Raw genomic sequence first — 12,917 nt, 5'->3', positions numbered from 1 at the left:
GAGTTCAAACTTGAGTGCCGTGAAAAAAACAAAAAATAGATTTTCTGTTATGAGGACTGCTTCATTTGAGATAGATTACTCTTTTTTGAAATTTGACCAGAAGGGATATGTTGTGAAGAAATTTCAAATTTGATAACACTTTCCATAATTAAAATCTGAAAGTTGGATTATCTTTTTTTTTTAAGGTTGATTTTGCAAATCGGGAAAGTCAGCTAGCATTTTATCACTGCATGGAGAAATCCGGTCAAGATATTAGAGATTTTTATGAAATGTTAACAGAAAGAAGGTATGTATGTAATGAAGTTAAGTAAGTGTTTTGCAGTGCCTTTTGCATGCTAGACCATCATTCTACCTCTGCGTTGTATCCTCAGGCCTAGCAGGTACATATTTAAGCCTGTCAGTATAGCTTGAATTTTAGTACATAACACACAAAAATGAGATGGAATTAAATTTTATTTTTCACTCCTTACTTGTACTCTCATCTCCCAAGAAAACCTTCTTAGTATGTCATATAGAAACACAAGCTTGTTTTTGTGAATCCAGATTTCATGTGGCTCACAGGGGCATTGAAATTCTGTACCTAGATTTCTCGTTGAATGCTCCTACAGTTTGGAAGAGCACTGTTTTGCCAGTCATTTACTGTTAACTATAACTATAGTCATTCTGCACTATAGCTTTAACTGTCACAGTATGTATTAGAGCGGGCTGCAAACTGTTACATGCCTTCCATACATAGCAATGACATCTAGCTTTTCACTACACGTGTGCTCATACTTGTAACAAAAACCCCATGCTTCTGAAGAATAGCAAGGGCTTTATTTATTTGAATCTCCTAAATATTTGTGAATCAATAAGCCAAAGCTTACATATATAAACTGATAATTATGGCAATATGAAAGGTGAGCCTTATTTCTCCATGTTAACTTTTTTAGTCACAGTAATGTAATATTTGATATTTTTTCGCTGATTATTCAGAATACTAAAGCTTCATAACATAATGCCATCAGGTTCTTCAATAGCTGATTACATTTGAAAAGGGAAACACTTGTGGATATGGTGAAGCGCCACTCTCGACATATGTGTCAGTCAAAAAAGGCTTTGTGTGAAAAACTTTTTGAGATACTTAAAGTCAAGAATGAAGAGGGCTTTGACAGAGATATGCCAGCTTGTGATTGTGCTGCCAGAAACTTTTGAATTTATTCTCCATCTATTGCCTCTTCTTGCCAGTTTTTTTTTTTTTGAGACCACAGAAAGCGTATGTCTTGGAGTCATTTCCTAGCAAAATATTGTGCAATAATCACTGAACATTTGGAGCTTTTTAAGTGAAAAATGTCCCCCACTGCCAAATTCCTAAAAGTTTGAACAAGTAAGGTTTGGATAGTTTCTCATTAATAGATCAAAATCCAAATCATAAAAGATAAGAACCAACAGTCCAGTAGCTAGAAAGCCAGTCAAGGTAGCTAGCTAGTCTGTCTCACTTGTGTGTGTGTGTGGTTAAAATCCTGTGTGTGGGGGTGTGTGTGTACACGTTAACTTTTTTTTTTTTTAAAGAACAGTGTCTTTTTGCAGGTTGGAGGATGTGGTATAGGTATTAATTTTTACATATTACTACTTAAAATTCACTCATTTTAGTGATGATTTTGTCTCTGGCTTTGTTCTTTGGTTCTTTTCCATGGTTATTTATTTCTGTCCAATGGCCTTTTTCTCCTAATGGAGGAAGCCGGAGGATGTACTTCACTGTGACTCGGGCCTACCTCTTTTGGTTTCAGAGGGCAGTGTCTGTGGAATGCAGTGGTTGCAGTAGAAGTTGAGGATTCTTGCCTTCTCCATAGAGTAGAGGAAGGTCATCACACTGAACCTTTGAAATGTTGTACTCTGATGATTCATCTCAGGAATATAAACACTTGACTTTATTTTCACAGGGCTTAAGTATTTCATTTGATCCCTGTACTCTGTCTTATTTTATTAAAGGAGTTGAAGGCCAAGTAACTTGCTACTGAGGTCATAGGCTAAGTGAAGGTTGTGTAGGGTACATCCAGGGTTCATACTTGCTAGCTTTACACTTTACCAAGCGCTTTTTAGGATTTATGTGGACTTCCCACCCATGGTAGTTTGTGAACAGAGTTCTCCAAACCTGACTCGAGCAGTTCCTCAGTGTCCCTTGTACATCCCCCTGTGCACAAGGTCCAGAGTGCTCGGTTGTGTTGTTTCCTGAAGTTGTTGAGCTCCTTGAGAGCAGGGCTGCTCATTTCTTTTTATGGTCAGGAGACCCAGCAAAATAAATATTTATTAAACCAAACAGTGCTCTAGGACAAATTTTACACTGATACCTCTGACTCAAACTTTTAAAAAATACTTTGAGATGCAGTTTTAGTTTGCGGGTTTTTATTGTTGTTGCTGTTTGTTTTATAGAAACCCAGGGCTGTGCACGTGCTTAAGCATACACTTCACTACTGAGCTTCAAGTCTGGCCTGGTTTGCTTAGTTTTAAACATTTCTTGATACTGCGCTTTAAAATGCAACTGTGGGAATGTGATGGTACCTGCCTGGAATCCCAGCACTGTGGAAGTTGAGGAAGGAGCAGTGAGACTTTGAGGTCAGCCTGGGTTACATACTGAGACACTATCTCAAAAATAAATAAATAAATAATAAATAAATAAATAAATAAATAAATAAATAAATAAATACATATATATATATATATATATATATATATATATATATGAAGTTCATTCTTTTAACAAATATTTGAGCGTCTGTGATGAGCCAAGCACTTGTAAGAGCTAGAGAAACTGGCTAAGAAGACAAAGCCTATTGTGCTTTTAGGGGCCTAAGTTCTAGTTTCAGTGAGCCACTAATGAAAATACTGTTTAGAATGAGCAAGCCAAGCCATAGACAGAAGAGCTTGTCAAGACGGGCTTTGTAGCTAAAGGACTGTTGAGTTTTAATCTTTTGCAATTTGGATTCTGATCTGTTAATGAAAAACCGTCCAAAACTTGGATGCTCAAGGTTTTAAAAGGAATTTGGCAGTGGGAGCTATTTTTCATTTAAAATTTTCTGGGAATGAATGAGAATGAAGGAATTGATTTGCCTCTGATGAGGGGGCATATTTAATTTTATGTAACATAAGCGTTCTTGCTTATCAGTTTAGTCCTGTGGTGAACGCACTGGACAGTGAGGGTGTGAGAAAACCCGCGGCGTGTGTCTTCTCCATGGAGTCCTCCTCCCAGTACTCACAGTTGCCCCTGATGTGTTAGGTGGTAGTTTGGGAAGAAGTAACATTTACTGAGAGCCAAGTACACAGGCTTATGTCATGAAAGTCTTTACAGATGTTATCCTAATCTCTCTGAGTTATATGAGGAAAAGGTACTATCATTCCATAAGTAAAAGGATAGTTCAGAGAGCTTAACCAAAGTACGTGTTTTCAGTTGTGAATCGAGATAAGGCTATTGTTGATACCGTGCAGATCCCAGAGCACTGGTAAGGTGGGGTTTTTTTTGTTTTTGTTTTTGTTTTTTATGTTGTTTCAGATATTTTTATTTCTGTAAAGCTTTTTGTTGAATTACAGGGTTTTTTATTTTATTTATTTTTTGGCAGCACTAGGGTTTGAACTCAAGTCATCACACATGCTAGGCAGGCACTCTTACCCCTTGAGCCACTCTGCCAGCCTGATAAGGTTTTAATTAAAATTTGTGTCTGTTTTCCAATCCAAGTTGTGGTGAGAATCTCTTTTGGCAAAAAAGTAATTGTGAAAGACTTAAAAATGTGTGGAGGTGGGGGTGGGCTGGGTGGGGGGTGGTGGCATTTAATAATAAGTACCTGTTACGTCAGTACAGTCAGTACACTCGAGTTACCAAAAGAATGTAAAAAGTGCTGAGCCACCAGTGCCATTGAGAACGGATATAGTATATATGTGATTTTAAGCTTTCCAGTAGCCACATGAAAAAGTGAAAAGAAAAGGGTAGAACTAATTCTGTTTAACTCTTCATGTCTTAACATATTATCTTAACTTATCACCAATTTAAATAAATTACTGAGGTTTAAAAAAAAATTTTTTTTTAGGGCTGGAGGTGTGTCTCAAGCTGTAGCATGCCTGCTTTGCAAGTGCAAAGCCCTGAGTTCAAACCCCAGTCCCATCCCCCAAAAATTAATATTTAAAAAATGATACATAATTATATATGCCTCCCTGAGTACAGTGTGATAATTTGATATATGTGTACAATGTGAAATTGCAATTAGCATTTGGAACTACTTAAACATTTATTGTTTAAGTCTGTCTTTTTCTGTTTTTAGTTAATCTACAGAATCTGGTATCTTTCACTCTTACCTTAATTTAGACTAGCCAAATCTCAAGTGCTCATAGCTACAGGAGGCCGGTAGCTCTTGTTGGAGGGCCACTGCAGCTTAGTGAGTGGTTTCATAGGACTTTCTGATCTAATGCGTAAGTGATAAAACAAAGAACTAATGTGATATCTTCTGGTTTTGGCAGAGAGGAACGAAGGGGGTCCTACGATTACAGTCAGGACCGGACATACTATGAGAGTGTTCGGACCCCAGGCGCGTATGCGGAGGACTCCAGGCGGGACTATGCAGCTCGAGGGAGAGAATTCTACTCAGAGTGGGAAGCATACCAAGGAGACTACTATGAGTCACGGTATTATGATGAGCCTCGGGAATACAGGGATTACAGGAGTGATCCTTACGAACAGGATATTCGGGAATACACTTATAGGCAAAGGGAACGAGAGAGAGACCGTGAGAGATTTGAGTCTGAGCGGGACAGAGACCATGAGAGGAGGCCCATTGAGCGAAGTCAGAGTCCAGTGCACTTGAGAAGGCCGCAGAGTCCTGGGGCATCGCCCTCACAGTCCGACAGGTTGCCGAGTGACTCTGAGAGGAGGCTGTACAGCCGGTCCTCAGAGCGGAGTGGAAGCTGCAGCTCACTCTCCCCTCCACGGTACGATAAACTGGACAAGTCTCGTTTGGAACGCTATACAAAAAATGAAAAGACAGATAAAGAACGAACTTTTGATACTGAGAGAGTGGAGAGAGAGAGACGCTTAATACGGAAGGAAAAATTGGAAAAGGACAAACCTGACAAGCAGAAACGGAAAGGAAAAGTTCATTCCCCTAGTTCTCAGTCTTCAGAAACAGACCAAGAAAATGAGCGAGAGCAGAGCCCTGAAAAAACAAGGAGTTCTAATAAACTGAGCAGAGAGAAAGCTGACAAAGAAGGAATTGCAAAAAACCGCCTGGAACTCATGCCTTGTGTGGTTTTGACTCGAGTGAAAGAGAGAGAGGGGAAGGTCATTGACCACACTCCGTTGGAAAAGCTGAAATCCAGACTTGATAATGACACTGTAAAGTCTTCTGCTCTGGACCAGAAGCTCCAGGCTGCTCAGACTGACCCTGGAAAATTGGACTCGTCTAAAGTGGAGTCTGCCAGAGGGAAAGTGCCAAGGGAAAAGGCGCTTTCAACTCACGTGGAGGTGGCAGATAAGGAAGGCAGGCCCAAGCCCAGGAAGCACCTTAAGCCAGAGCAAGCCAGTGAGGGCCTGAGTGCTGTGGATCTAGAGAAGCTGGAAGCAAGGAAAAGGCGCTTCGCAGATTCCAGTTTGAAAGCAGAAAGGCAAAAACTGGAAGTCAAGAAAAGCAGTCCTGAAATGGAAGATGCTCGGGTGCTTTTAAAAAAGCAGACTGACCTGTCATCTAGAGATGTTACTGTGCTGAGGGAAGGAGAGTCTGAAAGAAAGCCTGTAAGAAAAGAAATTCTTAAAAGAGAATCTAAAAAAATCAAGCCGGACCGAATTAACATTGTTCCCAGCCCCAAAGACTGTCAGGAGCTTGGCAGTATTTCTGTTGGGTCTGGCTCAAGGCCCAGCTCAGACCTGCAGGCAAGACTGGGAGAACCAGTAGGTGAATCTGTGGAAAATCAAGAATCCCAGTCAAAAAAAGTCATACCCTCAAAACCACAGCTCAGACAGCTTCAGCACTTAGATGATCAAGGTCCAGAGAGAGAGGACGTCAGGAAAAACTATTGCAGTCTTCGTGAGGAAACACCTGAACGCAAACCAGGCCAAGAGAAACCACATGCCATAAACACTGAAGAGAGCATAGGCATTGACATCGACCACACGCAGAGCTACCGCAAGCAAATGGAGCAGAGCCGCAGGAAACAGCAGATGGAGATGGACATAGCCAAGTCAGAAAAGTTTGGCAGTCCCAAAAAAGATGTAGATGAATATGAAAGACGGAGCCTTGTTCATGAGGTAGGCAAACCCCCTCAAGACGTCACAGATGACTCTCCTCCCAGCAAAAAGAAAAGGATGGATCACGTCGACTTTGATATCTGTACCAAAAGGGAGAGGAATTACAGAAGTTCACGCCAAATCAGTGAGGATTCTGAGAGGACTAGCTGTTCTCCCAGTGCCCGCCATGGTTCCTTCCAGGAAGATGAAGATCCCCTAGGCTCTCCAAGGCTAGCACCAGTAAAAGGGTCTCCTAAAGCAGATGAGAAAGGTCTCCCCTACTCTCATGCAACAGTGAGGGAGGAGTCCTTAAAATTTAATCCTTACGATTCTAGTAGGAGAGAACATATGGCAGACATGGCCAAAATAAAGCTGTCTGTCTTGCATTCTGAAGATGAACTTAATCGTTGGGACTCTCAAATGAAACAAGAGGCCAGCAGATTCGATGTGAGTTTCCCAAACAGCATCATTAAAAGAGACAGCCTGAGAAAGAGGTCTGTGAGAGATTTGGAACCTGGTGAGGTGCCTTCAGATTCTGATGAAGATGGTGAACACAAATCCCATTCTCCTAGAGCCTCTGTGTTATACGAAAGTTCTCGACTGTCTTTTTTATTAAGGGACAGAGAAGACAAACTACGTGAACGAGATGAAAGACTCTCTAGTTCTTTAGAAAGGAACAAGTTTTATTCTTTTGCACTGGATAAGACAATCACACCAGACACTAAAGCTTTGCTTGAACGAGCTAAATCCCTCTCTTCATCCCGAGAAGAAAATTGGTCTTTTCTGGACTGGGACTCCCGATTTGCTAATTTTCGAAACAACAAAGATAAAGAAAAGGTTGATTCTGCTCCAAGGCCTATTCCATCATGGTACATGAAAAAGAAGAAAATCCGGACTGATTCAGAAGGGAAAATGGCCGATAAAAAAGATGATCATAAAGAAGAGGATCAAGAGAGGCAAGAACTGTTTGCCTCTCGTTTTTTACACAGCTCAATCTTTGAGCAAGATTCTAAGCGACTGCAGCACCTAGAGAGGAAGGATGAGGAGTCAGCCTTCCCTTCTGGGCCGTTGTACGGGAGGCAGGCATCTGACGGAGCAAACAGCACAAGTGAGTCAGTGCAGGAACCAGTTGTTCTCTTCCACAGCAGATTCATGGAGCTCACACGAATGCAGCAGAAAGAAAAAGAAAAAGACCAAAAACCCAAAGAGGCTGAGAAGCAGGAAGATGCAGAGAATCATCCCAAAACCCCAGAGACTATTACAGAGAATAAAGAGTCAGAACTAAAAACACCACTCCCAGCCGGGCCTCCTGGTGTCACAGCCATCACTCCAGAATCCGTGTCATCAGCAACAGAGAAGGCCAGTGAGAAAATAGCACAAGCACCTCTGGTGACAGAAGAGAAGACTGTGGAGACAGCCTGTGTTCCAGAAGAAGCAAAACTTGTATCTGAACTGGCACCTGTCCCTGTGGAACAACCTGAACAAGTAGATGTGCCCCCAGGAGGGGACACCAGTAAAGATGCTACTGTGACACCTTGCTCTGTTGAAGACAGCTCACCTGTTGACCCACAGCCTTATCTGGATACCAAGCCTCCTACTCCTGGATCCTCGTTTTCCCAGATAGAAAGCAATGGGGATCCAGAACCTGACAGTCCCCAGCCACTTTCCAAACCAACTCAGAAGACTGAGGAAGCTGAAGAGCCAAAAGTGGAAAAGCTGGATGCTGCCGTGGATGTTGAACCTAACGCAAATCAGAAAGCTGAAGTTGCTTCTGAGGCACAGCCTCAAGCTTCTGAAGATGCAGAAGTAGACCCTCCAGTTGCTGCAAAAGATAAGAAGCCGAACAAAAGTAAGCGCTCCAAGACACCAGTTCAGGCAGCTACAGCAAGTGTGGAGAAGCCCGTCACACGGAAGAGTGAGAGGATAGACCGGGAAAAGCTAAAGCGGTCCAGTTCCCCCCGGGGAGAAGCACAGAAGCTGTTAGAATTGAAGATGGAAGCAGAGAAGATTACAAGGACTGCTTCTAAAAACTCCTCGGGGGAACCTGAGCACCCTGAGCCAAGTCTGCCTCTCAGCCGAACGAGACGTCGGAATGTCAGGAGTGTTTATGCAACCATGGGTGATCATGAAAACCGTTCCCCAGCCAAAGAGCCTGTTGAGCAACCTAGAGTAACTAGGAAGAGATTGGAGCGAGAGCTGCAGGAGGCCACAGCAGTTCCCACTACCCCTCGGAGGGGGAGGCCTCCGAAAACACGGCGTCGAGCTGATGAGGATGAGGAAAATGAGGCTAAAGAACCTGCAGAAACACTAAGGCCAGCTGAGGGTTGGAGATCCCCACGGTCTCAAAAATCAGCAGCTGCTGGCGGTCCTCAAGGGAAAAGGGGGAAAAGTGAACCTAAAGTTGATGCTGAGCGTGCTGAAGCTGCTGCTGAGGCGAGTCCCCAGAGGAATGTGAAGGAAAATAACAGCAAATCCAAGGCTGATAAGGAGGAAGCAGGGAGTGAGCAGAAGCGTGACAGAAAAGAAACAGACAAAAATGCACCTGAAACTCCCCCAGTTGAAGTGGTGGAGAAAAAAGCAACCCCTGAAAAAAGCTGCTGCAAGTCAAAGAGAGGAAGGTCCCGGAATGCTAGGTCCGCAGTGGACAGATCTGCACATCTGAAAAGTGTAGGTGCAGCTGCCAGTCCTGGGGCGGCCATAGGTACTACAGGGCAGTCTGTGGACAGGGAAGCTGGGCTTGCAGCAGTCTCCCCTGAGAAAATTGAGAGCCCCCCCGAAAAGGAGGATAGCTCCTCAGCCAAGTTAAAAAATGATCCAGTTGATCCTGACAAGGAGAGGGAGGATGGGGCTGCCTGTAAGCAGTGCCCGGAGGCCACTCAGTTAGCCAAGCAGATGGAGCTGGAGCAGGCTGTGGAGAACATTGCGAAGCTCACTGAGACCTCTGCCAATGGCACTTACAAGGCTGCAGGCCCAGCTGCCCCTGAAGATCTCACCACTGAGGATAGGGACAAACCTGCACGCCAGGCGAGCGAAACTGAACTGGCTGCAGCTATTGGTTCCATCATCAATGACATTTCTGGAGAGCCAGAAAACTTCCCTGCTCCTCCCCCTTACCCTGCAGAATCTCAGACGGATCCGCAGCCCCCGGAGGAAGGAATGGAGCCTGAGACCCATGAGGCTGTGTCTGGAATCTTGGAGGCTGCTACAGAGTCTTCTGGGTCACCAGTCAGTGCCCCTGATCCCTCAGCAGGCCCAGCAGGTACGAAGGAAGCCAAAGGGAACAGCAGTAACACCTCCAATTCAGTGCAGGAAACCAAAGGGTCCAAAGAAGTGGAAGTTACCAGGAAAGACAAAGGGCGCCAGAAGACAACACGGTCACGCCGCAAACGGAACACAAGCAAGAAGGTAGGCCCCCCAGTAGAGACCCAGGCCTCCGAGACTGACCAGGCTCCAAGCAAAGGCCCTGCTGTGAATGAGGAGACACCCGTACTGCCCCCAGAACCTCCACAGGAAGAAAAGAAGAGCGAAAAGCCCCCTTCTGCTCCTCAGGCTTGTGCTACTGACCCAAGCAAGACTCCTCCTGCAGAGAGTTTGTCCCAAGAAAGCAACACTGAAGAGAAGACCCCAGCCAAAGCACCTGTACTCCCAGACCTCCCCCCTCTCTCCCAGCCAGCACCTGTGGATGATGAACCTCAAGCCAGGTTCAAGGTGCATTCAGTCATTGAAAGTGATCCCGTGACCCCACCCAGTGACTCAAGCATACCCCCACCCACAATTCCTTCCGTGGCTGCAGCCAAACTCCCACTGCCTGTCCTCTCTGGAGGAGTCCCACATGAGAACTCTTCTACCAAGGTGACAGAGTGGATCACCAGGCAAGAGGAACCACAGGCTCAGTCCACTCCATCTCCAGCTCTTCCCCCAGACACAAAGGCCTCTGACGTGGACACCAGCTCCAGTACATTACGAAAGATCCTCATGGACCCCAAATACGTATCTGCCACAGGCATCACTTCCACGAGTGTCACCACGGCCATTGCAGAGCCCGTGAGTGCTGCCCCTTGCTTACATGAGGCACTGCCCCCGCCAGCTGAATCTCAGAAGCCTCCTTTAGAAGAAAAAGCATCAGTTCCAGTAACAAGTGCCTCTGACACACAAGCCTTAGAGGTTCCAGTTGCCACTGACAAAGAAAAAGTGGCTCCAGTCATTGCCCCTAAAATCACCTCTGTCATTAGCCGGATGCCTGTCAGCATTGATTTGGAGAATTCACAAAAGATAACTTTGGCAAAACCAGCTCCTCAGACCCTGACTGGCCTGGTGAGTGCTCTGACTGGCCTGGTGAATGTCTCCCTGGTTCCTGTGAATGCCCTGAAGGGTCCTGTGAAGGGCTCAGTGGCCACACTGAAGGGGCTAGTGAGCACCCCTGCTGGACCCATGAATGTCCTGAAGGGACCTGTGAACGTCCTCACAGGGCCTGTGAATGTCCTCACCACTCCAGTCAATGCCACAGTGGGCACAGTGAACGCTGCCACGGGTGCAGTGACAGTCACAGCAGGTGCAGTGACTGCTGCTTCTGGTGGTGTGACTGTCACAACAGGTACAACAACTATGACAGGTGCAGTGATTGCACCATCGGCAAAAGGCAAACAGAGATCAAGCAGTAATGAGAACAGTCGGTTCCACCCTGGGTCCATGTCTGTGATTGATGACCGGCCGGCAGACACGGGCTCTGGTGCAGGGCTGCGTGTGAATACTTCTGAAGGGGTTGTGCTCCTGAGCTATTCGGGGCAGAAGACAGAAGGCCCGCAGCGAATCAGCGCCAAAATCAGCCAGATCCCACCTGCCAGTGCAATGGACATCGAATTCCAGCAGTCAGTGTCCAAGTCTCAGGTCAAACCTGATTCTGTCACACCATCGCAGCCTGTGCCTAAAGGTCCTCAGGCTCCTCCAGGCTTTGCAAACGTGGCCACTCATTCTACCCTGGTTCTGACTGCCCAGACATACAATGCCTCTCCCGTGATTTCGTCTGTGAAGGCCGACCGGCCATCCTTGGAGAAGCCTGAGCCCATTCACCTGTCTGTGTCCACACCTGTTACTCAGGGTGGCACAGTGAAGGTTCTCACCCAGGGCATCAACACACCCCCAGTGCTGGTCCACAATCAGCTGGTCCTCACCCCGAGCATAGTCACCACTAACAAAAAGCTTGCTGACCCCGTCACACTCAAAATAGAAACCAAGGTCCTTCAGCCAGCTAACCTGGGGTCTACTCTTACTCCCCACCACCCTCCAGCTCTGCCTAGTAAGCTGCCTGCAGAAGTGAACCATGTCTCCTCGGGACCTAGCACCCCGGCAGATCGAACTGTCTCCCACTTGACAGCCACAAAACCAGATGCACATTCTCCTCGACCCAGCGGGCCTACACCGTCCCCATTCCCAAGGGCGTGCCACCCCAGCAGCACAACATCTCCGGCACTCTCCACCAATGCCACAGTCATGCTGGCTGCAGGCATCCCTGTGCCTCAGTTCATCTCCAGCATCCACCCCGAGCAGTCTGTTATCATGCCACCCCACAGCATCACTCAGACCGTGTCCCTTGGCCACTTGTCACAGGGCGAGGTGAGAATGAATACGCCCACGTTGCCCAGCATCACATACAGCATCCGACCAGAGACGCTTCACTCTCCTCGGGCCTCCTTGCAGCCCCAGCAAATAGAGGTCAGGGCCCCACCGCGCGCTGGCACACCCCAGCCGGCCCCAGCCAGTGTGCCTGCTTTGGCCTCCCAGCACACTCCTGAGGAGGAAGTTCACTACCACCTCCCTGTCGCACGAGCCGCTGCAGCCCCTGTGCAGTCAGAGGTGCTGGTCATGCAGTCTGAATACCGGCTGCACCCGTACACTGTGCCCCGGGATGTGAGGATCATGGTGCACCCACATGTGACAGCAGTCAGTGAGCAGCCCAGGGCTGCCGAGGGGATAGTGAAGGTGCCACCAGCCAGCAAGGCCCCTCAGCAATCAGCGAAGGAAGCTGCCAAGGCATCGGACGCCAAAGCAGCCCCTGCCCCAGCCCCAGCTCCAGCTCCTCATGGTGAGGCCCGCATCCTCACAGTCACCCCCAGCAACCAACTCCAGGGGTTGCCTCTGACCCCGCCTGTGGTGGTGACCCACGGGGTGCAGATTGTGCACTCCAGTGGTGAACTGTTCCAAGAGTACAGGTATGGCGACATCCGCACCTACCACGCCCCGGCCCAACTCACACACACTCAGTTTCCTGTTGCCTCCTCCATTGGCCTGCCCTCCCGGACCAAGAATCCTGTCCAGGTGAGGAAGCCAGGATTCTCCCCTATCTGCTGGGCATGTGCTTTGGGGGGCTCCATGGCTTTGAGGTGGACATGGGTTAGGAAGTCACCTTTTGTCAAGATGGTAGGTTGGGGTGCAGGCACTGCTGGGGAGGCCCTCTGTAGGGGCTTCCCAGACTGGGTGGGGATGGGGTAGGAGTAGTGAAAAGATCACACCGGATTTGGGGAGGAGCTTTTGGGAATACCTGGCCCAGTGGCTCCTGCCTGCAGAGTTGGGGAAGAAGGTGATAGGCAACCTCTTTTCCCCAAGAATCAGCACAACTGATTAAAGCTCCCTCTGAGAACTTAGATGAGGTGCTGACCCTGTCCCTTGGTCC

At 47.0% G+C, this 12,917-nt stretch overlaps 1 protein-coding gene across 5 annotated transcripts in view; it reads left to right on the top strand.

The window, feature by feature from the left end:
* The window catches only part of Spen (spen family transcriptional repressor), an 86,503-nt gene that overhangs the window by 60,424 nt on the left and 13,162 nt on the right, over positions 1–12,917 (top strand). For all 5 annotated transcript variants that reach the window (XM_020173221.2, XM_074081258.1, XM_074081260.1 and 2 more), the window contains 2 exons: positions 186–286; positions 4,489–12,562. In XM_020173221.2, the coding sequence (XP_020028810.2) occupies positions 186–286; positions 4,489–12,562 (8,175 nt within the window). The remainder of the gene's footprint in view (positions 1–185; positions 287–4,488; positions 12,563–12,917) is intronic.

Source organism: Castor canadensis, chromosome 7 (genome assembly GCF_047511655.1).
Source record: "Castor canadensis chromosome 7, mCasCan1.hap1v2, whole genome shotgun sequence".
Classification (NCBI taxonomy): domain Eukaryota; kingdom Metazoa; phylum Chordata; class Mammalia; order Rodentia; family Castoridae; genus Castor; species Castor canadensis.
This window is presented reverse-complemented; position numbering and strand designations above follow the sequence as displayed.